This window comes from Strix aluco, chromosome 16 (assembly GCF_031877795.1).
Source record: "Strix aluco isolate bStrAlu1 chromosome 16, bStrAlu1.hap1, whole genome shotgun sequence".
In the NCBI taxonomy this organism is placed as follows: domain Eukaryota; kingdom Metazoa; phylum Chordata; class Aves; order Strigiformes; family Strigidae; genus Strix; species Strix aluco.
In genome coordinates, this window is record NC_133946.1 from 4,171,316 (window position 1) to 4,197,252 (window position 25,937).

General features: G+C 53.9%; 1 protein-coding gene across 11 annotated transcripts; it reads left to right on the forward strand.

Moving 5' to 3' along the window:
- Positions 1–29: 29 nt before the first annotated feature.
- PAX6 (paired box 6) lies at positions 30–25,830 on the forward strand. Of its 11 annotated transcripts, none has more exons than XM_074842011.1 (15): positions 30–174; positions 4,322–4,435; positions 7,078–7,220; positions 10,751–10,827; positions 11,162–11,216; positions 14,057–14,187; positions 15,074–15,115; positions 15,209–15,424; positions 15,968–16,133; positions 20,605–20,763; positions 21,601–21,683; positions 21,988–22,138; positions 22,261–22,376; positions 24,380–24,530; positions 25,396–25,830. In XM_074842011.1, the coding sequence occupies exons 5-15, from the start codon at positions 11,207–11,209 to the stop codon at positions 25,479–25,481; spliced, it is 1,311 nt and encodes a 436-aa protein (XP_074698112.1). In that variant the 5' UTR covers positions 30–174; positions 4,322–4,435; positions 7,078–7,220; positions 10,751–10,827; positions 11,162–11,206; the 3' UTR covers positions 25,482–25,830. The 11 variants fall into 11 exon arrangements, with proteins under 11 accessions (XP_074698112.1, XP_074698116.1, XP_074698119.1 ...); XM_074842015.1 differs by having other exon boundaries at positions 22,279–22,376; XM_074842018.1 differs by having other exon boundaries at positions 15,209–15,223.
- Positions 25,831–25,937: the final 107 nt, after the last annotated feature.

The window sequence follows — 25,937 nt, forward strand, 5'->3', positions numbered from 1 at the left end:
GCGCTGGCGTGGATATTAAGGGAAAGTTAGTGCAAAGGCAGCACCCCTCTTTTGCTGTCATTGACATTTAAACTGTGTGGCAGGTTCTTGCGTGGAAATTGGCGACCGGAGCCGCCAGGTACCTCCTTCCGGCCGCAGGACCGCCGCGCCCGGGCCCTCCGCGCCCGCTGACAGGTAACGTCTCCGCACGTCGCCCCCTCACCCCTGGCCGCTCGCCCCGACGCGGGGCCGCTCCCGGCCGCCGGCCCGACGGGAGGGGCCGAGCACCCCGGCCCTGGGCAGCCGGGCACCCCCACCCCGCGGGGGGAAGGCGAGGGGAGCGGGCCGGAGCCCCGCACAACAGGTGGGGGTGGGCGGGAGGGATGGGGGGAGCGGCCCCGGCCACTGCCCGCCCGTCGGAGGGGGCGCCCCGGGGCGGAGGGGGTGGCCGGCGGTGCGAGCCGCTTCCCAAACTTCCCCCCCCACCTCCCCTCGGCGCGGGCGGTGCAGCCCCCATCCCTCCCCTTCCCCCGGCCCCGTGACCCTCTCCCTCGCCCTTACCCGTCTCAGGTGGCGGGGGCAGCTGCAGGTTACCACGCCCGTCGGGGGGCCCCGCTCCGCGACCCCCGCGCCCTGGAGCAGCCGGCTGCCGGCTCGGGCCCCAGCCCCCCTGGCCGGCTGGACGGGGCGGGAGTGGGGCACGGAGGGTCCGGAGCGGCGGGCCCGCACGCCCCCGCGGAGAGGCGCGGAGGGGCGCGGAAAGGCGGGCTGGCGGCGGGGCTGCGGGGAGGGGAGGGCTGTCGTCGGGGGCCGCGTCCCAGCCGCCCTTCCCCGGGTAGCGCCAGAGGCTCGCTGGTCGCCGCGGAGGCTGGGTCGCCCTACTCGGGCTAGGGAAGGTCCGGTAGCCAAGAGGCGACCACCTCTCGGCCTCCAAACTGAGGCTTGCTTTCCGAGCCCTAGGCGCCTCTGCTAAATCAGGGTGTCAGCGGGAGAGAGATACCCTAGAAAGGTCGTTCTTCCTCCGAAATAACACGAAACAGAATAACAGCGTAAAACCTAAAACACCGCTTACCTGTCCTCGAGCATCTCCAAATATTCCTTACGGTGCGTTAGCGGGAACGCTCCCTGTGATGCTTCGCTATACTATACCGGTAAATGGACATTCTCCTTCAGTAATAAATCAAACACCATCTATCTCAGATCCTCCTCCCTAATTAGAGATGTTTATTGGAGATGGTGTTTATCCAGCTGTCATGCCGAGAAAAAGCTGTGACATAATTACCTCTGACCAGATAGTCTTTTATATGCATATCTCGCTGACATATAAAGCAATCGGTTTGCATTAAAAATGACAAGATCAGATGTTGATTTTAGCCGATATAATAATATTTCTGGTCATTAAATTAATTGAAATTCAACTTTCAGGCTCGCCAACTTAGGAATCTTGAGATTTAAACTTTTTTTTTTTAGGCATTAAATGAGCGGCTCCACCAAAAGGATGGGCAGAGGGAAACGTACCCTGCAAACTTGCCGCGATAAATCAAATATGCCAGCTAAAAGAAAAAGAGCCCTCAACCTAATAACGCAGTTGACGTGAATCCGAAGAGTTTCTCTATCGGTTCCTCGTGGTTTGCCAAATTTAGGTTTTGATGCTAATTCGGGAGGCCAGGAGAGCCCGCAGTGGGAGAGAGACGAGAGCGGGACCCCCTCTTAGCCGCGTTATTTTAAAACCCCGCACCTCGGCGGGGCCAACGCGGTGCTGGTTCATTTGGTTTCGTGGCATTGTCAGCGCCCGTGGGACCGTCTGCGTGGGGCTGCGGGCGAGCCCTGATAAGCTCCGAATTACTCTGTAATTGAAAATATATTTTTGGGAAAGGCTGGTTTTACAAATATCAAGGGTGTAGGCTTTTGATCCTTTCTGCTGCCTGTGTTCTCCAGTTGCTAATAAAACTCGCATTGAGCTCCTTAGTGGCTTGATTAACAGGCAGATTAACTGTTACTGGGGTTTTGAACAGCTTGTCCCAATCAATAGCATTTAAAAAGCCCGTCAGGATGCGCTAAGCTTCCACACACACACCCCCCCTTCTTTTCTGAAGGCTTTTCGAGCGGGTCCGGTTGCATGACACTTTTCGCGCATATATATAATCAAAGGCTTTCTCGTACAGAAGGATGTATATTCGTCTTCCAGTTTCAGAGCGACTTCGGCAGGGTCCAGAAAGCCTTTTTTTATCCTGCCACACAAAGCTGTGCCTTATGCAAAAGGCCAACATAAAAGAGGTTAAATCGATTCCAAACTTTTTGCAGATTGTTTATAAACTAGAAAAGCTCCACTTAACTCAGTGTCCTGTGCATTATAGGTTTCAAACACTGTCTCTACATATACAAATAGGCATTAAGTGTCCTGAAGGCAAAAGCATTGTAGTCTAAGACGTCAGGATTTGTGTATCTCTTCAGTTTTAGACCGAACTGGACAAGAGGACTTTAAGCATTTTTCTGGGTATTAAAAAAGGTAGTTTGCAGCCCAGATATTAATACAACGAGACGATACTGGAGTCTCTAACTCAGCACTTTCTGCTTTCAACACCTAACAAAATACGAAAGGGAAGCAAACGCTGCTGTTTAACACAAATCAGTACCCAGGCACGAGATCATGTAAAAAAAGTGAAAATTATTTTAATTAGGAAAAACAAACCAAAAAAAACCCCTTGTCATATATAATAGTTACTTACCTTTTTTAAAAAAACCTTTTTTATTATGCCCATTTTTTTTCTTTTTGTTTGGAATAGTTAAAAGGGGGGGGGTGAGGAGAGAAAAAACAGATGCAGAAAAAATGCTAGTTACAATAATCCCATGCGGATTTTAAAGCAGAAATCTTCAAAGGGTGTCTAAGTCCATGCCGAGAGCCACGGCCGGGGCCGCGGGGTCCCACGGCCGCGGGGTCCCACGGCGGAGCTCGGGCGGGCGCCGGTGCCGCCGGCGCAGCCCTCGCCCGTGGAAGGGGGGGCGGTCTGCGCTGGCAGGAGGGCAGGGCTTTTGGGAAACGGTAACACGAAGCACCTCACAGCAGTGCTTCTCCTCTCGACGAATTAAAAAGGCGAGAGGAGCATTTCTAAAAGTCGAAAAATCACTTTCCAAAAAAAAAAAAAAACAACAAAAACCCAATCAAAAAAAACCAACCACCAAACAGAAAAAAGATAAGGAAAAGGTAAAACAGGCCGGCCGGGAGGGGAGGGCGGCAGCCTTCTCGGAAGGGTGAGCGGCGGCTGGAAAGCTGCTAGGTGAAAAAAGGGAAAAAGAAAAAGAAAAGCAAGCGTTTTCTTTGGAGGTATCCGGGCACGGCGGCCCCGGCAAGTCCCATTTCCCCCGACCGGGCACCGCTGCTGGGAGCACCGGGGCTGGGGGCGAGGGGCGCCAGGAAGGGCGCGGAGGCCGGGGCCGGGCAGCTGCCCGCAACGCCGGGGGATGGGCGAGGGGTAACGGGGCCGGGGCGGAGGCGGCGGGGCGGGGGGCTGGTCCGGTCCGATCCCGGTCCCGGTCCCGGTCCCGCACAGCCCCTCCGCGCCCGCCTCCGCCGCGGGCGGATGTAAAATGGCGGCGCGGAACCCGGCCGGACCCCGCGGAGCTCCGCGTCGGGACAGACCCGGCTCCGCGCGACGCGACGGGGCGGGCGGCATCGCATAGCACCGCGCCGCTGCGCGCACACGCGCGCACACCCACTCCGCGCGCACCCACGCGCGCAGACAGACACGCGCGGCCCCCAGCGGCCCGCCCCGCTGCTCTTTCTTCCTCTCAACTTTCGCTCGGGGCTCCCGCTCCACCGGCGCCCCCCCCCGTGACGTCACCGGCTTCACCCCTGCCCTCCCCTCCCCTGCCCTCCCCTCCCTGCCCGGGTATTTTTTTTTTCGGCTGGGGGGGGCGTTAAAAGTTTTTTTGGGGGGAGGGAACACAAAGCCCGCTGCGCCCGAGGGGAAAATAGCAACAAGATTACGGCTGCTTTATTCTGGCGAGGAGGCGTAAGAAGGTGCTAATCCAAGGGATGGCTAATTGAGAGCTTGTAAAAATGATATTTGCCTGCGATTTCAGACAAAGTGTTTTTTGTCTTTTCCCCCTTTAAAGCCCCGTGGACGAGAGTAAAAAAAAAAAAAAAAAAAAATTCGCTCATTTGCTAGACAGGGGGTGCAACAGGAAAAAAAAAAGGCAAGAGAAAAAAAAAAAATCAAAACCCACGGACACGACTGACTTCACTCCAGAAAAAGGACTAGATCCCAGCTTTTAAAATCCCTTTGGAGCCTCCGAGATTTGTGCGAGTTTACAAATAGCAGCCTCTTTCTCTCGCCTGCAGGATGCGTGCGGCGGGACGCCCGGCCTCGGCCACCGGCAACTAGGAGGGCAACCAGGCTCCTGCGGGGACGGCTCACCGGGACTCGCCCTGGAGCGGGAGACAAGCGGGACATCGGTTCGTACTTTACTTTGGCCCTTGTTTCGGTTCTTTTGTCGCTCTGAAAGATCTCCTCGGCGCCCCTGAAATGATGTTTGGCCGCGGGCAGGTTAACTTAGAGGCAGCTGATACTTTGGAAAGTTTTGAGGAGGAGATGAGAGAGCCGGGAACAGGGGGCTGCCGGGGGAGGGGGACCCTGCCCGAGCTCCTAGTTTTGGCAGAGCCCTCCTTGGGGTGCCCCGCAGCCCCACGGCCGGGCTCCCCCGCTCCTGCGCTGCCTTACCTTCAGGAGAGATCCCATCGCACCCAAATGCTCCCGTATGTCCATCGCGATATTCGGCTCCGTTTCTATAATATACATGACTCGGAAAGGGGGGGGGTGGGGGGGTGGGGGTGGGAAAAACAACCAACCAAGCCCTCAGGTTGACTTAGGCCTGGACAAGGCGGCGAGAGCCGCGCCGAGGAGCGGGGAGCGGCCCCCGGCCCCCCGCCGCTGCAGGTGGGGCCGCCGGGTGCCGGGCAGGACGGCCGGCGGATCCCCCCTCCCCGCAGCCTCCCGGGAAAGGCTCAGCTCGGCCCGGTCCCGGCTTTAAGGGAGGGTCGGGCAGAGGCTGCCCGCCTCAGCCCCGGCCTCCCGGGGCCTCTCCGCCGGGCGCCGAGCGGGGGTGGCCATCGCGGCCCCCCGGCGTCGGGGGAAGGGGAGGAAGGGAAGGGAAGCGAGCGGTAGAGGGGAAGGCAGCAGTCTCTTAAGAGCCCATTTTGTGCTATTAGGGAGCTGTGGCAGCTTCTCGGCGGGACCGGGGATGACAGTGCATGACGGCCGGGCAGCCCATTATCCCGCTCCCATTGAGGCGCCCTTTCACTCACATGCAAACTCCTTGGCAGAGTCGTTTGTCTCCTCATTGTACTTTATTTAAGAATGCAATGGTTGTCAGGGCTCTTATTCAATTTCAAGATACTTTATTGATGAGCTTTGACTTTTAGCACTTTTCACATGTCAAGAGAAGTCAAGTGTATGCGGCTACGACTTCATTTTATGCTTTGCGCGTTCATACTCTCCACTTTCCGCGGTGGTTCTTGGAATTTCTTTTTCCTGTCTCTTCTCCTTCCCTTTCTTTCCCCCAAGCTTTTTCTTTTTTTTTTTTTTTTTTTTTTTTTGTCCCCCTGTGCAGACCCCCCCTCTCCCCTCCCCCCGGACCACTCGCCATAACCGATTGGGACACCCTGAGCTCGGACTGGTGCTCCCAGTGTAACCTTAAATGCATGCGCTGAGGGGTTGCTTTAGAGTTTACTGAGGTGTGTCTTAATAGTCCGGCATTCAACAAATGTACTTGTGGTGTGTGGTCAGAGCAGCAAAGTCATTTTACTTACTTTACCCCTTGAGTTTCTGGCAGCCAGTGAAGGGGCTCCCTTTGCAAAAGGCGAGGGGGGGGGGGGGGGGGGGAAGCCCCTCCAGCAACCGGGCACAAAGCGGCGGCACTGCCCAGCGCCCGGCCGCTGCCCACCCCAGCCGCAGCCTCCGGGACCCCCCCCGTCCCGGGCCCCAGCTCCTTCGTGATGTCTTTTTAAAAAAAAAAAAAAAAAAAAAAACAAAACCCAACAAAACAAAACAAAAACCAAAACAAAAACCCAACAAAACTCAAAACCAAAAAAAAACCCAGCCCGGCAGCCCTTAGTCAACAAATGGCACGTGGGAGAAGTTTGTGAGTGTTTGGTAAAGGACTCTTCAGGGCCTTTCACAAGAGCCCTCAATACACAAAGTAAATGGTGTATTTGCTCTGCTCTTTCCCGGCCGGGCAGAGCCTCCCGCGCCCGGCGCTGGGAGCGGGGCAGGGGGGGCTGCCGGCCTCGGGGGGCTCCGGCCGATTCACCGCTGACAAAGCGCCTGTCTCCCAAATATTTATGTCTTTACCATTTGAATGTTATTTTCCCCTTATCTCCATTGTCGGATTGGAGCGAACTGTTTAAATGCAAATTGACCTTTCCCCCCCAACCCCCACCCCCGCCACCCCCCCACACCCCCACCCCGGCCCCCTCCCGCCTGCCCCCCCTCCCTCCCTCCCCCAGCCCGACCTGAAAACGCGCCGGTGCCCGGCTCGGCGGCGGCGGGCGCGGGGGGAGGCCCAGCCCAGCCCGGCCCGGCTCAGCTCGGCGGCGGCGGGCGCGGGGCCGGGCGGCGGGTGCGGAGCGGGGAGCGGGGAGCCGGGAGCCGGGCCCAGCACATTCATATTCAAACGGCCGGGCCAATTGAGCCGTGCCGGGCGGCGGGCGGCCAATCGGCGGCGGGGAGGCGCTGGCGATGCTTTGCATAAAGCAACATTTTGTGTGGGAGCGAGGGGAGCATTTGCATGTTGCGGAGTGATTAGTGGGTTTGAAAAGCCAGCCCCGGCTCAGCCGCATTTCCCGCTCTGGTTAAGGCGCAGGGAGGAAGTGTTTTGCTGGAAGATGATGACAGAGGTCAGGCTTTGCTAATGGGCCAGTGAAGAGCAGTGGAGGCGAGGCAGAGACCAAGGCACACATACATTAATACACTTGAACCATCACCAATCAGCATAGGTGTGCTCTGTCTCTCTCTCCCCACTTCACTCACACACTCTTTTATCTCTCGCTCTCCAGTCACTGACAGCCCATTTTATTGTCAATCTCTGTCTCCTTCCCAGGAATTCAAGATCACACAACCAGCAGCTTCAGTGGAGAAAAACTATTTTGCTGGCAACTCTTTTTAAAGCACCATCATTTCAAATCAGTGCGCTCTTAAACTATTGACAGGAGCTTTGACAACAAGACAGGATGCCTCATAAAGGTGAGTCTGCTCATTTCTTCTCCCAACTTCTCCCTCCTTGCATTTTAATATTTAGGCAGGGCTTTCGCTCCCTCCTCCTCTCTTTCTCTCTCTCTCTCTCTCTCTCTCTCTCTCTCTCTCTCATATTGCCATTTGCATTCCGGAGAGCTTCCCAGGGAACTTTCCAGCCCAGGAGCTCACAAACTTTCTGCCTTTCACATAAGCCCGTGTCCTCTGGAAAAGCTAAAGCATCTGTCTCGGAAGCCCATGCCAACACCAGCAGCAGTAATTCCCACGCAGCGTTTGCTGGGCAGGGAGACCACAAGCGCCGGTGTCTGTGTTGCCGATGTTGCCGGTACCCCAGCTCGTAGGGGCGGCGGGGCCGGAGCCCGGGTCGGGTCGGGGCCGTGGCTGCTGTCCTGGGCGGCTGCCCGAGGCGCCACGCACGGCCCCGACCCGATCCGGGCTCCGGCCCCACGCCACGCCGCGTGGGAGGGAGGGAGGGAGGGAGGGAAGCGGCGCCTCGTTGCCCCGGGGGCGGCCCCGTCCGCGGGTTCTGCTTTGTGTTCCCGCGGTCTCGGTTAGGGAAGGATCACCCGTGATCGTGGGGAAAAGGAGGGAGCGAGCGGCCGGGAGAGTTGCGGAGGAGAGGAAAAAAATACAAAACCAAAAAAACCCCAACAAAAATAATAAAGCACATCCTAGGCCAAGTCAGCTCCCAGGCGCGGTACAGGCGGGGAGCTGAGAGGAGCTGAAGGGCTGTCAGCTCTAATCAGCCACCCGGGGATCTTCCCAACTTGTCCCTAGTGCCGGCAACTTTCCCAGCTCCGGCGCGGGAGAAGCGCCGGGGGCGCGGAGCCGCCCGCACCGCGCACCGCGGGCCCCGCCGGCCGCCCCGTCCCTCCTCGGCACCGGGGCGCGCCGTGGTCCCAGTTTGGAGAATTTTTTTTAAACCGATGCGCTTTAAAAAATATATTTTTTCTTTTAAAATAAGTAATCTCGCTTATTTCTGCAAGAGCCACGTAATTGCCCCTTTGATCCCCCTGCCCTGCGATCCCCCACTATAGCAAAGCCCTTTTTTTAAAAGAAGTTGCAAAGTCTTCGCCGTGGAAAAAAAAAAAAAAAAAAAAAATTGCTCCTGGGAAGCGCAACAATAAACTTGATTCTTTTTCCCCTCGCAAGTGCAATTGGAAAAAAAATCTGGATTTGAATTTAACCTTGTAACGCTTTGCACGGAGGTGTTACATGGACAAGCAGAGCAGGAATAATTTCTGGAAAGTTTAAAAACAAACTTTCTCGAACGATTAAATGTACCTGGCAGAGGCTGTTTTGGAAAACAACAACGTCCTAGAGAAGAAAAGTGACTGCATCTTCTCCATTTTAGGGACATAAAATAATAAAAGTGGCCCTTGACAATAAATGTTTATAGCTGCTGACCTTTACCAACGCCTAATCGCAAACCGATTCGTTTTTATCTTTTTCTCATTTGCCCCGAGAACGCGAAACTTTGTCATCTTAGCGTCTAATTACGGTTTCACCGGAGGAGGGAAAAAAATGCTATCCGCCATCAGATTATATCCAGATTTCGAGATTAAAAACCGATTTGCAGATTAGGCCCGGCCTACACGGACACGGCGAACGGCGTCGCCTCCCCCGCTCGGGAGCCGGCCGCGTCCCGCCGGCCGGGTGCGGGCCCGCCGGTCCCCGCGGGGCAGCAGCGAATTCGGGCCGGGGCAGGCGAGATGGGGGGTGCGATCGTGTTGCTGCGGGGGGCAGCTCCGGCGGACCGGGCCGGGGGTGCCGGGCCGGTTGCTGGAGGCGTTGCAGAGTTGCAGAGCAGAACCGCAGCTCCCCTGCCCCACGCCGCCTCTTACCTTGCTGAAGCACTTGGCTACCCAGGCCCTCTACTGTAAAACGCTTTCGGCTGTGTTTGGGGTTTGGTTTGGTTTGGTTTGGTGGCTTTTTTATCCCCCCCCCCTTTTTTTTTTTTTTTTTTTTCTTTTTTTTCCCACCCCTTTCTTTTAAATCCACTCATTGTCATCTCTGAGGTCCGTGCTGGCAGAGCTGAGGGCTGGAAGTTTAATGGTGGCTTTCTGGATGGCTTCTTTAACCCCGTAGGCCCCACGTTTATGAGTTGTGCGTGAAATATGTGAGGAAATTGTGTCTGTAGAAGTGGGTTTCCCGTTCGGTGTGTGTCTATGCAGACGTGTTCGGTGTATTAAAGGGATGGCTTCACGTTCAGTTCAGCTGAAGGAGATATCGCCACGTCTCCATTGAAGTACAGTGTAGCTTGCTCTGCTGCTAATCAGGTAGCTCTCCAAAGAGCAGTAAATATTTACCAGTTAAAGTCTTCATGCTGCGAGAAAGTACTTGTTTGATGTTTATTTTTATGGATTTAAGATTACTAAAAGCTACTTAATAAATTATACCATGGCTAGTCCTGAATGGGGAAACGTGCCTCTTTGAATTCTCCATCATATGCAGGAAGAGTAAAATTAATATTCATTATAGGCGCAAAAGAAAGAGAATGAGTATTTTTAGGCGAAAAAAAAGGGCGAGAAAATGAAGGCTGCGACTATTTCATTATTTTACCTCCTTTTTTTTAGCAACCCCCTTGAATGGGCTCTTTATTGTAATTGTCCCTCCCCAATTGAGCACCCCACTGAGCTGTTGTATCTTTTTACAACCCCTAACAACTCGCACCAGTAACACAATTACCGCCAGATATTTATAACGAGAAATTACTTTTCCATTTTCACCCGCGACGATTTCAAATAAATACATGGGGACGCATAAATAAATAAATAAGTGGCCCGGGGAGGGGGGGAGAGGAAAGGAGGGAGGGAAGGTGGCGAGAGGAGGAGAGAGGGAGCAGGGGAAGGAGGGAGGGAGCGGGGGTTGCGGGGGGGGGGGGCGGGGGGGGCGAAGAGAAAAAAAGGCGCTGGGGACTGTCCAGGCGCTGGGTCAAGGCAGGCACTAATGAAGGGAGAAGGGGCTTGTTTCTCTGCTCTTTGTAAGTTGGAGGGTTGTTGGTCCGTTGAGTTGGGAAGCTGCGCGGCCGGTTAAGGAGCCTGGGTTTCTGCACTCGGGGTTTGGGTAGAGGAGCAGAATGGAGGCCATTGTTCGCTTTCTGTAGGCTTTGTTTAACAGTTCTCACCCCCTCCTGTTCTTACTTTTTAAAGCAGTGAGGCGAGGTAGACAGCGTGTGTCACAGTACAGTGAAAATGGGGAAGATCTAAAGACCAAAAAAGAAGTTAATCACAAGACGGGGAGTTTGGGGGAGAAAAAGTTGCTAGTGCCGCGGGGAAAGGAGGAAAAAAAAAAAAAAAATAGAGGAAATACCCGGAGGTAAAAATGGAGCCCCGCTCCCAGCACGCAGGGCAGCCGGCGGAGGGCCCCCCCACCCCCCCTCGCGCCGCTGGTGCCCGCGCAGCCCCCGCGCAGCGCCGCCCGCCCCGCTCCGCGCCGCTCCGCGCCCCCCGGCCCGCGCCCTGCCGCCCGGCACACCTTCCCGGCGCCGCTCTTAATGTACTTCTTCTGCTTTGTCCTAGAGGGAAGACTTTAACTAGTGACACGCAGATGTGCGAGTCCCTAAATTGTATGAGAGGACAGTCCACCCCGCTTTCAGGCAAGTTTAAAAACATGACTTCGGACTCTCTTTGTGATTGTTGTCGCTCCACTTAATACACCACCTCAGCGAAGGGCACTGACGACGAGGCAATACGCCACCTGCATGCAATTAAAACGAGAAACCACTTGGCGGGTTGCTTTTCTTAAATTTTTTCGCGTGTTAGGGATACATATGTACATTTTTGCCTTGAGGCATTAAAGCCCCCAAATCCTTAAACTAATCGGGGGAAGATGCCTAAGGATAACAAAGTAAGCCTGTGAGATATAAGCCTCTCTGCAGCTTAACTGTGTGCACTCCCTCCCCTGATTAATGCCTATTTTATCACTGATAGACTGCTATAGGCGAGCCCCGTGGGATACTGCTCTATCAGCCCAACATGCAGAACAGTAAGTGACTCCGCGCCCCTTCGCGGCCGCGGAGGGCAGGCGCGGGCGGCCGCGGGCGCGCAGGAGCGGGCAGGCAGCCCGGGGCTGGGGGCTCGCTTCGGGGAGGGGGGGGGAGGCGGCTCCGCCGGGCGCGGTGCCCCCTGCGCGGCCGGGAGCGCCGCCCGCCCCGTCGGGGCGCGTGTACCGCCGTGGGCGGCGTGGAAGGGGCTGGGAGCGCTGTCACGGCTCCCGGGCCACCGGGGCTTGGCCGGTTCGTGGCCCAGGCCCTGGCGTGGTGTCCCTACCTGCTCCGCAGTGGGAGTTGAGCAGGAAAAAGCCATTCCGGGCTAGGTGCAGTTCCCCGCCACCTCCTGGTTTTATTTGCTTCCAGATCCTGATGCCTTTTGTGGATTATTAAATTTTTTTGGCCCTTTTTTGTTGTTGTTGTTGTCGTTGCTGGTGTTTAAGACCTCGCCGATGGGCCTGCGCGCCTCTCAGAGGGATAAGCGCTTGCACAACGCGGGAGCGCACGGAACCGCGGTGGGGCGCGGTGGCCGGCGAGAAGCGGCCTTTCCTTGCGCTCCGGCGGAAGGGGCTGCGCGGAGGTCGGGGGGACCGGGGGTGAGGTCCTAGCTCTCCCTGAGCAGGCTCCATCTCCTCGGGCCGCGGATCTTCCGCGGGGCGGGCTCCACGCCGTAGCGCCGCGGGGTTGCTCGGCCTCGCAAAATCGCGACGGCCCGTCTCGATTTTGCGAGGCCCGCAACCCCGCGGTGCTCCTGCGCGGGGAGCGCGCTTTTCTTGCGCGTCTAGCGGCTCCGAGGAGCGCAGGCCGAGTTGCGCGGCCCTTGCGCGGGGCGGTCGGCTCCCACCACGCTGCTTCTCTGGGACCTGGCCGCGGATGCGCATCTCCGGGACCCCTTTATCATTCCCCCGTTAGATCGTTTAATAAATTGTCCCCCCGTGTGAGAAGCATCAGGAAAAACACAGGGTTTGGGGATTTCTCAGAAAACCTCGGGTGGAGCCGGTGTTTGTTTGGGGTTGGTTTTTTTTGTTGTTGGTTTTTTTTTTTTTTCGTTTTTCTTGGTTGTTTTTTTCTTGGCGGGGCCGCTGCGTGCGTGTCCGTGCGATGTATTTTCATTTATCCCGAGAAAAAACTGAGCCTCGGCAGCCCGGGGAGGGTATTACCTGCGCCTCGCAGGGCCGGCGGCGGCTGCCCTTGGCCGTGGCGTGCCGAGGGTTTATGGTAATGGGGAAATGCCTTCACTCGGCCGTTTGGGATCGCCACTGCAAAACGCAGAAAAGATATCATTCGGGTGAAGCCTTTATTTTGTTTAAAGGTCGCGGCGGGCTCTTCAGGCTTTGTGTTAATAACTCCTGGGTGTATATGGTGCAGAGCATCCAAATTGACACCATATGTTTTCCTATTAGATGACTAGCAATAGAATACAAGGCGCATAATCATTGCCACTGGGCGAGATCTACACCGCTCTCCAGGGAAATTATATAATGATTAAGGCTTAACCTTTTAAGTGAAACTTTGATTTTGCTTTCCCCGCTGCCATTTTTTATGTCGGCGAGCGTCCCTCCCTGAAACGGGCTCCCCCGCACGCCGTGACGGGGACGGGAGGGGGGGACACCCACGCGAGGGCTGGGGGGAAGGGGGGGAGCCGCCGAGGGACTGCGCCCCCCGGCCGCCCCCCGCCGCCCCGGGCCGGCCCGCCCGCCGGGGCGCAGGCGGGGAGGGACGCGGGGCTCCTCTCCCCGCGGTGGGATGCGCAGGTCGCAACGCCGGCCGCGCTGCTGGGCCGGGGCGGCAAATTCCCCAGCCCCGATGTCACTTTGAATCCATTGCGCGGGGAGCGCGCCCCCTCGGTTGTGTCCGCGCAGAGCCCCCGGCTACCTCCAACCGCAGCCTCCCTCGGAGGGAGAGCGAGTAGAGTTCAATCTAGTCTGAGTGATATCCAAATGCGGACAGAAAGGGTCGTTTTATCATGCTACTATTTGTCGTGACGATGCAATTTTCAAAAGCAGAGTACTGTCATAAAGTGACACGCCTGCCACAAGTGCTCCAACTGATCTTTTCAATTAGCCTTCCATGCATGATCCGGGGCGACTTCCGCCTATTTCCAGAAATTAAGCTCAAACTTGACGTGCAGCTAGTTTTATTTTAAAGACAAATGTCAGAGAGGCTCATCATATTTTCCCCCTCTTCTATATTTGGAGCTTATTTATTGCTAAGAAGCCTGGGCTCTTGGAGTCAATTTATCAGGAGGCTCCAAAGAGAGGAGAGCGGAGAGCGCGTAGAGCAGAGCTTCTCCAGGGAGACTTCCTCCAAAGCCTGGAGCTTCAGGTTGGGCACTGGCGAGGCAGCCTCTCGCTTTGCTTTTGGCGAAGCGAGCTGCGGCTGTGCGGATGCAGGCAGGCTTGGTTGGGTTTGGGGTTTGGGTTTGGGGGTTTTTGTTTTGTTTCTTTTTTTTTGGTGGGGAGAAAAAGGAAAAAAAAAAAAAAAAAAAAAGAGGCAAAGCAAGGAAGCGACCCAAGGCGCTCCAGCTCGGAATATTCTGGGCTTTTGGGCTGGGTTTGGGGGTTCGCCGGTGCCGCGGGTTGTGCAGTCGGGGAGCGCTGGCCAGGGCGTCTTGCACAGCCGCGGTGGCTCCCGGGGAGCGGCGGGCGAGGAGGGTGCCGGGGCCGGGCTGGGACCGGTCGCCCCTGAGCGGGCGGAGCGGAGCGGCGGTGCTGCGCGGCGGGGCGCGGAGAGGCGCGGCGCGCTCGCCGGCTCGGCGGGGTGGTCGGGGCGGGGGGGGGGGGGGTCGGGGCGGCGGGAGCGGAGGGTGCTATGGTGGGCGCTGTGCTTCCCGCAGGTCACAGCGGCGTGAACCAGCTCGGCGGGGTGTTCGTCAACGGGAGGCCGCTGCCCGACTCCACGCGGCAGAAGATCGTGGAACTCGCTCACAGCGGCGCCCGGCCCTGCGACATCTCCCGGATCCTGCAGGTGAAGGCGGCGGCGCCCCGCGTCCTCCCACCGCTCCGCTCCGCTCCGCTCCGCTCCAGAGCCGCTTTGTCCACCGCTGGCCGCCAAGGCGCTAATTGCCGACCCCCCCACACCCACCCACCCACCACCATCACCGCCACCACCGCCACCACCACCCGCCTTCCAGCCTAATAAAACGGTCCATCTGCTTGATTGTTGCCGCAAATAGACCTTTCTACGCGTGTATATATATATATATACCTTTAAAGATCTTTTCGATTTTTTTTTTTTTTGTTCCCCTTTATTTCCATCCGGTGATAACCTGCACTCTCGTTACAGTTAGTTCGCTGTAATAAACTGAATTATACGGCTCGGCATAATTTCAGTTTCCTCTCCTTCCCCCCTTCCCCCCGTATTTACTTATGATTTTGTGAGATCTGTATGCATTTGGCGTGGCTTACTGCTTTTTTATTTTTAGCTTTTTTTTTCTTCCAAAAAGCATTAAAAAAAAAATAAAAAAAAGAAATCCCCTCAAAGCCACGCTGTTTTAGCCCAGAATCTGTCTTTACGGACACTAACGCGATCTGGCGCAGCTCAGGGGTACTTTGTAAATGTAGGTCTTGATAACCCCTCACTCACCCTGTCCCCCGCAAGTACTCTGTCTAAGAGCAGTGAGGACGATGGAGACTAGTCTGGCTTAGCTATTGTTCGCATTTAAGGTGTATTTTAACATTGATACTAAAAGAATTACGTTTTGACCAGATTTTTTTTTTCTTCCAAATGTTTTTAAAGTATCACTTTTGTAGAGGGTAGGGCCACGAATGTAATTTTTTTAAAAAAAAAAAGAAAAAAAAAAGACTCTCTAAGTAAGTTCTCATACCATTTAAGGTATATTTTTGTGTTATAGACCCATGCAGATGCAAAAGTCCAAGTGCTGGACAATCAAAACGTAAGCTTGTCATTGTTTAATGCATACTTAAACAATTTTATTTTTGTCTTGAAATTATTAATAATGTGATTTTCTGTCCGCTTCCCTATCCAGGTGTCGAATGGATGTGTGAGTAAAATTTTGGGCAGGTATTACGAAACTGGCTCCATCAGACCCAGGGCAATCGGAGGTAGTAAACCGAGAGTAGCGACTCCAGAAGTTGTAAGCAAAATAGCGCAGTATAAACGAGAGTGCCCCTCCATCTTTGCGTGGGAGATTCGAGACAGATTACTATCAGAGGGGGTCTGTACCAACGATAATATACCCAGTGTAAGTTCATGAAAAAAACCTTCCTGTGTGCTGTGTACAATGCTGGGTAGCCGTAGCGAGCCTCTGCTTCCTTTGTTTTGATACCAGATGAGAGCATAGCAGGTTCACATCATTTGCATGTGGCAGGGTCAGACGCATTTTTTCATACAGAATCTGACAAATGCCTTTAAGGAGGGGAAAAAAAAAAATAAAAAATATGCGGGTCACCCCTGCGCCTGGCGCCTCAGGACTGCAAGCATCAGTCGAAGCCATCGCTCTGGTTTTGCAGGGTTGGGTTTGGGGCTTTTTTTTCTTCCCCCCCCCCCCCCCCCTCCCCGTGGTTTGTTTGTTTGTTTGCACCACCACCAGCAGTAAGCGAGTCAGGGCAGCTGGGACACGGCGGTACGGGGCGGCCGAGCCGCCTCCCGGGGAGCCCCTGACTTGCGCCCAGGTCGAGCCGCCCGCAGCGTGGAGGGGGCGCGGAGAGGCGCGGGGCTTGCGCGGGTGGCTCGCGGGGAGCGCGCTACCGCACTACCATTGCCTTTCCTGTCCTTTGCCTTCCAGGTGTCGTCGATAAACAGAGTCCTCCGCAACCTGGCTAGCGAAAAGCAACAGATGGGTGCCGACGGGATGTACGACAAGCTAAGGATGCTGAACGGGCAGACGGGGACCTGGGGCACCCGGCCCGGCTGGTACCCCGGCACCTCGGTACCCGGGCAGCCCGCCCAAGGTAAGGGACAGCCCGGCCGCCGCTCCCCGGCCCGGCCCGGCCCGGCTCGGCTCGGCCTGGCCTGGCGGAGGCAGCCCCGACGCGGGTGACCCTCGTCCCCTCCCCGGCCACCGCGCTGAGGGCGGGGGGCAATGTCCTCGGGACAGCGGCTGAGGGCGTCGTCGTCGTGCCCCGCCCCGCCCCGCTCCGCCCCGGGCTGCCGCGGGCAGGTGGCCGGAGGGGCCGGTGGCCAGGGGGGCTTCCAGCCCCGGTCCCCCCACCGGCGGCGGGCAGGGGAGCCCGGGAGCCGCCGCCGGAGCCGCGTCCGCAGAGCTGCGGGGCCGGTAGTCGGGCGGGGGCCGGGGCTGATCCTTAACCTCGGCCACCAGCCCGGTAATTAGGGCTCCCGCTCCCCGCCCCGGGCGCCTTCCCGCACCGGGGTCCCCAAGGCCGGGGAGATCGGTAACTATCTCGGTAGGGCTGATTATAGTTCCTCCTCAATGGCCCCGAAACAACTTTGTAAATATAGGAAACTGTTTATCCTGAAGATTAATAGGTATTTGTTGTAGGAATGACAAGGGGATAATATGAAGGATAATGGGATGTTACGTTACATACTTAAGATGGTTAATGGCTTCTTTTTGAATACGGGCTCTGTTGAGGCTCGGCTCTCTCCCTGGCTGTGGTCATTCCTTTAGAAGAGGTGTCTATATACAACAACCTGCTTTTTGTTTTCACCCCGCAAGGAAAAAAAAATCGGTAACAGTGTGCGGAATATCTGGTACAAAGGATGTTTCTGTCACACGCAAGAATTTGTTATGGGAACAATTCTGTCGCTATGTAATTGCTCATTAGAGATCGTTTTGTTTCTCATTAAGGCGACATGAATAAGCGTCTAGTTGAAGGAGACAGCTGTAGAAATGTTCCACAGGAGACCTCTGGACACGATATGGCACCGCTTGCCAATTAGACATGTCAGTTTTAAGAGAAGAAAACAATCTATGAAGGACACTAGAAAGATAGAGCGGAGCCCTCGCTTCCCCCCACCCCCACTTTGGTGGGTTTTGGTGTGGTGGTTTTTGTTTTTTTTTTTTTTTAATTTTGTTTTGCCCGATGTCCCCCCTCGGAGCCGGGACGGTTCCTACCGGCAGCCGCCCGCCGGTTCGCCCCTACCTGCGGCGCCCGGGGCCGGGCGGGGGCTGCCCCTGCCCCTGCCCGGCCGCGGGGGTCCCAGTCGGCCTTCCCGAGACAACTGCCCCGCACCCACCAGCCAAACCGCGGAGCGGTGCGCGGCGGAGGGGAGCGCATTTTCCGCCCGTGCGGCTCCAAACGGCCTGGGCGCCCTCCGTTCCCGCCGCTTTGGCTTTTTTTTTTTTTTTTTTTTTTAAAGAAAAGGCGTTAAATGGAGAAATTTCGGGCGCCCCCCTGCCTGCCCTCCCCGCCGCAGAGCGGTGCTCCCGGGCCCAGCTCCGCGCGATGTGCGCGGGTGCGGTGCGGGCGCACCTGGGGCCAGGCGGCCCTTGGCCGCCCCAGTGCTGCGGCGGAGGCGGCCCGTGTCTGGGGGGGGCGGGGGGTCGGTGGAGCTGCTGGGGGCTTGTGGGGACCCCTCCCGTGGCGTGAGGACGAGCGCAGTTTCCGCGGGGGAGCGCGGACCCCGGGCACGTGCGTGCCGGGGCGGGAGGACCCCGGGAGCCCTCTCCCAAATTGCCGCCGAAATAACGCGGTGCGGAGCGGCTCGGGCCGGGGGTGCGTGTGTGCGTGGGCAGGAGAGGCGAGGGGCAGGCAGGCACTTAAAACATCCGCACCACAAAATTAAAATTAATAAAATGGATTTCCTCTGGAATATTCATGCTCCCTCTAATGTTTTTCCCTTGCAGGGGTATGTTACTGGATTTTAAGAGTCCATTACTCAAAAAGCATAAGGCGAGGTTAGGTCTCAGAGGGGTACAAATATGGTCTCAATCTGATAAACGCCATGCAGCAGTGAATAAAATAATGGATACATGAGGGCTGACAGAACAAAAAGAGACATCTCTATCCGGGAGAAATTCTCCAGTGATTTAGTGGTTTTAGGGATCACCGAGACACTGTTTCTTATCTTTTTCCCCCCCCCTCCCTCTCTTATAAGACTAAAGCCTTCTATAGGATTTAGACACTTTCTCTTTCAACAGATGCTACAATGTTTTGATCCCGGCTCTATAGCTGAGAGGTGCCGCAATTGGTTTGCTATCTTTTTTTGCTTGTTTTCCGCCTCACTGATTAAGACACTAAGAAACTAAGGAATGATTTTATTTCCCAGCGTCTTTTTTTTTTTTTTTTTTTTTTTTTTTTTCCAGGAAACAAATCCTATACCCAGCGTCAGATGGTCTGGCTATAGGATAATAGGGACGGACATTCACTCGCTTTCTTACGGATTAGGTCTGGAAGGTGGAACAACCCTATTGAGATCGCTCCTTTTAGGGGCTTTTTCTTTTTTTTTAGAAAAAAAAAAAGGGGGGGGGGGGCTTCTAAAAAGAAGATATCTTAATTGTCCGGCGCGGGGCTTTTAAATAATCATAAGCGTGTTTAGGTGAAACTTTCAGCTGGCTCAGAGGTTTGGAGGAGATGGGGAGCGCCCCGAGACGGAAAAACGTGGCTTCAAAAGTTTAAAAATAAGGGGGGGGGGTGTGTGTGTGTGTGTGCAAAGGGAGCGCCCGGTTGGGGCTGGCCCCGGTTGGGGCGGGAGGCCCCGCGGGTGCCCCCGCTGCCCGGTGCAGGCAGGGAAGCGCTGCCCGGCCCCGACGGCGCGGGGATGGGGTAGAGGGGGGAGGCGGCAGCCGTCCATCCCCGCCGCCTTTGGGCGGCTCTCTCCGCCCCCCCCCGGTCCGTGGCGGTGCGGTCGGTGCGGACAGTGATGGATGAGCGCGGTGGCGGAGGTTAGGCGCGGCCCCCGCGGCGGGCGGGCGCGGCCCCCGGCGCTGCCACCAGCGCTCGGCCCGGCGGCTGCCCCGGCGCGGCGGCGCTCCCGGGCCGGGCGCTTTGTGTGCCCTGAAAGGCAGCTCCCCCCCCCCGGCTATTCACCCGCCGCCGGCCGCCTCAATGGGGCTGCGGCCGCCCATATGGTGACCACGGCCGCTGAATCCCTGTGTTTAAATGGGGGAGAAAGTTCGGGTTTTAAAACATTTCAAAGTGGTTGAAAGGGTCCCACCAGATCCTGTCACAATTCCCCCCGAGCTTTGAAGGCCGGGGCCATTGTTCGCCGATTATAAATGATATTACTTTAAAGTTGATTTCCCACAATATTTAAAGGATGTAGCGGGAGTGTCGCTATTTATTTTTGGCGTAACTTTTCAAGGGAATTAGCATAAGTAGCCCATGCGTCCCTCATCCCGTCTCCCCCTTTATGCGACATCAAAACGTCTCGAAAAAATATGCTTTGAAAGGAGAGGGAGAGCTAATTTAGGGACAACGACTTCTCTGCCTCGACAGAAACGTCCCTTTCTTTCGCCCAGGGGTGCCCGCAGAGCCCCGCAAAGCCGGCCGGACCCGGGACGCATCCTTGCGACCGCCCGAAAGGAGAGCACAATGAAACTTTCCCCCTGTTTAATGACAGAAATCGCATTAAAAGTGGTGGAAATGCCCTAATTAAAAATGTACCGCTTAAATGATATGCCAAATGTTCAGCTGCAGAATAGCGTATTTAGCTAGTTAGTGAACTCGCTACTATTTCTTTTAAAATTACATGTTAAAATTTTAAAAGAAATCTTACTTTTCTCTGGTGCAACACATTACAAAGAATGGACAGTCCTTTTATCTAAATATAAAATTCCATTTTCAGCAATTATAGCCTGTTCTTGGTGATGATATAATTACAGCTGTGCTCAGTAATAGGTGTCAAGGCAATGCACACTCATACAATAGTTGAATAAAACTGCAGAACAATGCAGGCACTTCTAAATTCACAACCTTTAAAATGAAATTGACTGTGCAGAATTCAAATAAAAACTGGATAAATATTTTTTAAAAAAGATTACAAGCTTGGTTTGGTTTCTTAATAGCATTTTCTGCAAACCTATCAACATCTAATTGATTAGATAGGAATTACTGATTATAGATAATCTGAAATACTGAACATCACTATTTTAAATATAGCAATAGGTAAATAAATGCAGCAGACAGAGGAGACTGCCATGGCACTTCAGCAGCGATTCGGGGAAAGAATCACTTTCAGGGGAAAGTATTTTTATGCATGTTTTATTCCAGAGGAAAAACAAAATGAAATTAAGACCAGGCAATCGTAATTCCTCATCTCCAATGTTTAGGATAATGCTGGAAACTGAAATGTTTCCGTGTCACCCGTGTCATTGGCGCAATGTTGCTTTGATACCTGAGACATTTTTAAGGGAGGGTGTCAGCAAACATGGCCGAACTTGTTTCCAATCGTGTTATTTCTCTGATAGGCATCTTAAAACAAGGGTACCTGCGTTTCACTTTCCGACTCTCGGTTCTGCAGATGGCTGTCCGCAACAGGAGGGAGGAGGGGAAAACACTAACTCCATCAGCTCTAATGGAGAAGATTCAGACGAGGCCCAAATGAGACTCCAGCTGAAAAGAAAGCTGCAGAGAAATAGAACATCCTTCACCCAAGAGCAAATCGAAGCCCTTGAGAAAGGTGAGTGGCATTTTCCTGTGGCTGAAGCAGGAGAGAAAAGCAAAATGTGCCCTGGCTATAGAAAGAGCTGAGTGGAAGCATGGCATTCACGTGCCTTATATATATCTGTATATATTTTAAGTCGGTGGCTCCCTCCATGCTCTTTCATTCGTTGAGCTCCAAATATTCATCGATGGCTGTGATATGCACTGAATAGCTGTTACAAGGTTTTTAAAGGGAACCTACTCAGGGCACAGCTCATACTGAAACATGGGTGTTACACCCCGGGCTCCTCTCATGGGGGATAAATCTCTTCCTGATGACTGAGCCGTGTCCCCGGCCGGGCCGCATTGCCATATGCCGGCAAGGCGAGGGCAGGCAGCTGGGGCTGGCAGCAGCTCTCCATGCCTGCCCCCACTCTTGCTGCCTGTCCCCAGCGCTGCCGCTGCCCGGGGCTGGGAGCAGGTGCCCTTTTCCCTGACCGGCCTGGGCGCACCTCGCCTCTGACCCGCTGCGGATCTTTGTTCTTATTTTCCACTGTTATTTAGTGACGTGCCATTTCACTTCTTGGTGACAGGGTCAGAGCTGCCTTGGGGACCCCCTCAGCAGAGGCAGAAGTCCTCACTGCTCCTTGAAAGATGCAGCGTTGCACCCAAGCCTGCCTATCCCCTTAGCAATATTCCCCCACAGGCAAGGCGTCCTTCTTCCTAACGCACACACACAGAGAAAGCTCAGTTTTGCCTTTACAGCGATGGTTCTTAAGAGCATTTAGAGCACAGGCAGCACAGGGATGACTCTGACTTTACAGTCAGCCACATTAACTCTTTGCAACTAACGCAACAATACTTCCTTCTGCAGAATTTGAGAGGACTCACTATCCCGATGTGTTTGCAAGGGAGAGACTAGCTGCTAAAATAGACCTGCCTGAAGCAAGGATACAGGTACTGAGTTGCTGTGCAATTATGACTATTATTATTTTTACTCTTACTATTCTAATTTTGTTATTCCTGGCTTCTCAAAGCACAGGGCAGCCCCTATTTATGACTGGGTATTTGTCCACCTCCCCCCCTATTTATGACTGGGTATTTGTCCATCTCCCCCTTCAGGAAAATAACTGCAGCTGGGGTTTGCTTTCGCACGCTGCTTTGCTACGGCTGCAAGCCAGCTTTCTATCAGCACAGCCTTGAGTTACGTGGGGGAGGTCCTTGTAAGCTCATTCACGTGTCTCAAATGCTGTGTTTTCAGGTGTGGTTTTCTAACAGAAGGGCCAAGTGGAGAAGGGAAGAGAAGCTGAGGAACCAGCGAAGACAAGCCAGCAACACTCCCAGCCACATTCCCATCAGTAGTAGTTTCAGCACAAGCGTTTACCAGCCGATCCCGCAACCGACCACCCCCGGTAATGCCACCAACCCGCCCACGTTCCTCGAGCCTCTTGGGAAAATGAGACTCTGAGACTGTATCACTGATTGTAATTGTGGTTAAACTAATGTGTTCATCTATTTGTCTATTTTATTATAGTTTCCTCTTTCACATCAGGTTCCATGTTGGGCAGAACGGACACGGCGCTCACAAACACGTACAGCGCGCTGCCGCCCATGCCTAGCTTCACCATGGCCAACAACCTGCCTATGCAAGTAAGTCCGGCGCTGCCGCCATGGCACGACGCTCCCTCGGGCCTCGGAGGCCCCTGGGCGTGGGTGGGGGCCCTACCTCTGCAGGATGGGGGGTTTATGGACCCAAACCATGCTGCAGGGAAACCGGCACCAAAGGCTTCCCCGGCATCTGAAAAGATGCCCTACTGGGGAGGATCACAAGAGAAAGGGTGCTGTAAGACCTGGTGCTCAACAAGCACTTTTCCTGAATTTTAAAAGAGGAAGGTCCTCAAATTTACAAGGCAACAAATGTGGAATGAAAAAACCCTTTCTGGGGAAAAAAAAACCCACAAAAAACCCACGGTTAACCTATGGAACTCACTGGTGCAGTATTGTGGAAATTGCTGCCCGAATAAGCTGCTGGAGGGATCTGACCTTCTCGGCGTAGGTAATGTGGCGGCGGCACATTAGGAACACCTGAGAGAGGGAAGGATGTGATTAGCATCAGTGGTTATGCCAGCTAAGCCAGAATTGCAAGAGCTGTCAATCCTCATGCCTGAAAGCATTAGCTGATCACCAGCTGGGTTAGGAAGAAATCTATTCCTTTGGGGTCTGTTTCTATAGACCTTTCAGATGCAAAATTCCTCCTTTTTTAATGGTGGGGTTGGCCTAGGAAGGTGCTGGCCAATTACGGGAGTTTTACAGCTTTGTCTGAGGCACACAGCATTGACCACTGCTGGAGACAGGCGAGCAGATTAGAGAACCTGACTCCTTCGCTGCAGCAATTACTATGTTACTAATTGCTGAACCAAAATTAACCAAATAAAGTTAGAGTCTCGCAAGTCTGCGGAAAGAAATGACGTTGGCTAGGTTGCTATTTCGTGACGTTGGAGGCCGGTGGCGCCGTGCCCGGCAGCGAGCTGAGAGCTCATGACAAAAGATCAAAAGGCTGATATGGGAGGGGACCCTTGGGAAAGCAGGAGGCCCCTGATTCACCACCGGGCACCCGGGCAGGGAGCTGGCACACGTGAGCTGTGCTGGAAAGCCTTGCCTACGTGGCCACCACGGTGTGATGGCCACGATGTTGGAGCAGGAGATTTGGCAGCCGAACCGTCGGCATTTCCCTGCGGATGCGTGGTGCGTTGATGGTTCTCCCAGAGCACAGTGTGTGTGCTTACTGAGCGAGGCTGTCAGTATTTTCGGAGACGGTGTGTGTCGGGGATGTGCCAATGGAGGAAATATGTGCAGACGTGTTGAGTCTCGTGCGCTTTGGCGCAGGAATTATTCATCCTGCTACCCGCCCCCGCTGCCTCCCCGTGTTGGGGCTGCACTGGTACTGGCACCCTGCAGTGGGAGATGCCCCTGCTTGGTCCCTCTCCGGCACCGTGCCATCCTTCACCCCCTGCCCTCAGCTGCTCTCCCCCCTGGCAGCTGGGGTTTTAGGGGTTGGCGTTTAGGTGAATGGAGATGTCTGGTCTCCTGGGATGCTGCTGGAATGGGTTTGGGGTGACTGTGGCTGATGGGGGATCAACCCACACGTCATCTCTGCGTATGTGCAACGTGCTTGCAGATGCAGAACCAGCCCACGTGCCCCAGGGGAGTAATTTTTAGTTATACCCCTCATAGTTTTTAGTTACACCACCAAATGCGACATCAGATGTCAGCCCTGTCTCTGGCTGCAAATGGCATGAGACATCTTTCTTCTACAAAAGTACAAACAAGGGCAGCGCTCAGGCTTTGGTTCCTTGGCTTAGGTATGTACACCTTCGTTATCATCTAGATGTAGGGATCTGCTCGCCAAGTGTGTCTGAAAATGTGCCGGTGACTGTTCATGCTGTTTCTGTAGACTAAAAACCTCCGGGAAGAGGCTGCTTGGTTGAGCTCCTAAATAGGGCTTTACATCCAGGTCCCCAAATTTGAAACTGAAGCTTGTTTTTGCCTGTGCGCGCCGGTTCTGAGGGCTGTCACCTCCACCCAGAAGAGTGTAACGCTGTGTTTACCTTGGCCAATACTTCTTAACACTCTTTTGTCCTTTGCTCCAATAGCCCCCGGTACCCAGCCAGACCTCCTCCTACTCTTGCATGCTGCCCACCAGTCCATCAGTGAATGGACGGAGCTATGATACATACACCCCTCCTCACATGCAGACACACATGAACAGCCAGCCGATGGGCACCTCTGGCACCACTTCCACAGGTGAGTGGCTCCTCGCTCCCCCGGCCTTTCTGCTGGCATGGCTTCCTTGCTCCAGCCATCAGGTTCTTCACATGTATTCACTGGGAGAAGTCTCTCCCCATTGCTGGGAGAGGTCTTTCTGTTGGGTTTAGTAGCTGCTGAGCTGGGCAGAAGGTGAAAATGTATAACCTTGTGGGCTTGAGCAGAAAGTCTGATATTTAAGCTGCTGCTGGAGGGGTAGATGAAAGACAGCTGATTAACAGAGGTGGTGTTTGAACAGCGGTACAGTGGAAAGCTCTTTAGTGAGGCCCCCATCCTGCAAAATCCTCTCTGTGTAATTAATTTCTAAAGCAGCATTTATTTCACCGTTAAATTTCAGTGGAGATACTCACACCTGTGAAGTTAAGTGTACGTGAAAGTGTTTGCAGGACTGGGTGCATTTTTACTATGTCTGTGTCAGAGGCTATTTTTTGCTAAGATTTGAAGTTATGGAAAAGGCAGGTAACCTGTAGAAATATTAACCTGTGCATAAGAAGGCAAAACAGAGTAAAAAAGGGTAAGTGTCAGCATAAGCAGGCACAAGACAGACACATTTTTAAAAGAATAGTAATGTTCAGTGTATTTTGGGCTGAATTCCCAACTGATACAAATAAGCTGAGGCTCTGGCATTTATCTCAAAGCATGACAGTTTATTTATAACAACAAATCAGTGAGATGTGCATAGGTTTTAAAAATATACACCCCTCTTCCCACCTGTTTCTGCAGGCTGGTAGATGGTAAGAGTTAATACTTACTCGAATACAAGCACAAACCTGTGAAACTGTAAAGAAAAAATTGTGCTATGTATAGAAATACTAAAATATCCATTTTCACCCTCAATTTTCAGGTCTCATTTCCCCTGGAGTGTCAGTTCCAGTTCAAGTTCCTGGCAGTGAACCCGATATGTCTCAATACTGGCCAAGATTACAGTAAAACATGTGTTAATTCCATAAATGACTATATGGACAACAGTTGGATGTTCAGCAGTATTTTATAAAGGAAGAATGGCTCTCAGAGTACTTCTGTACTGCAACTGTGCCCTATGCTGTAACACATGGAAAAGACTTTCACATGGACCTTTGTACACTGAAGGCATTATATCAGTTGGAACAAATCTTCATTTTGGTATCCAAACTTTTACTCATTTTGGTGTATTATTTGTAAATGGGCATTTGTATGTTATAATGAAAAAAAAAAAAGAACAATGTAGACTGGATGGATGTTTGATCTGTGTTGGTCATGAAGTTGTTTAAAAAAAAAAAGAAAAGAAAAAAAAAAAGAAGCCATGATCAACAAGCTTTGCCACGAATTTAAGAGTTTTATCAAGATATATCGAATACTTCTACCAATCTGTTCATAGATTATGGATTGATGTTCCAAGTTTGTATC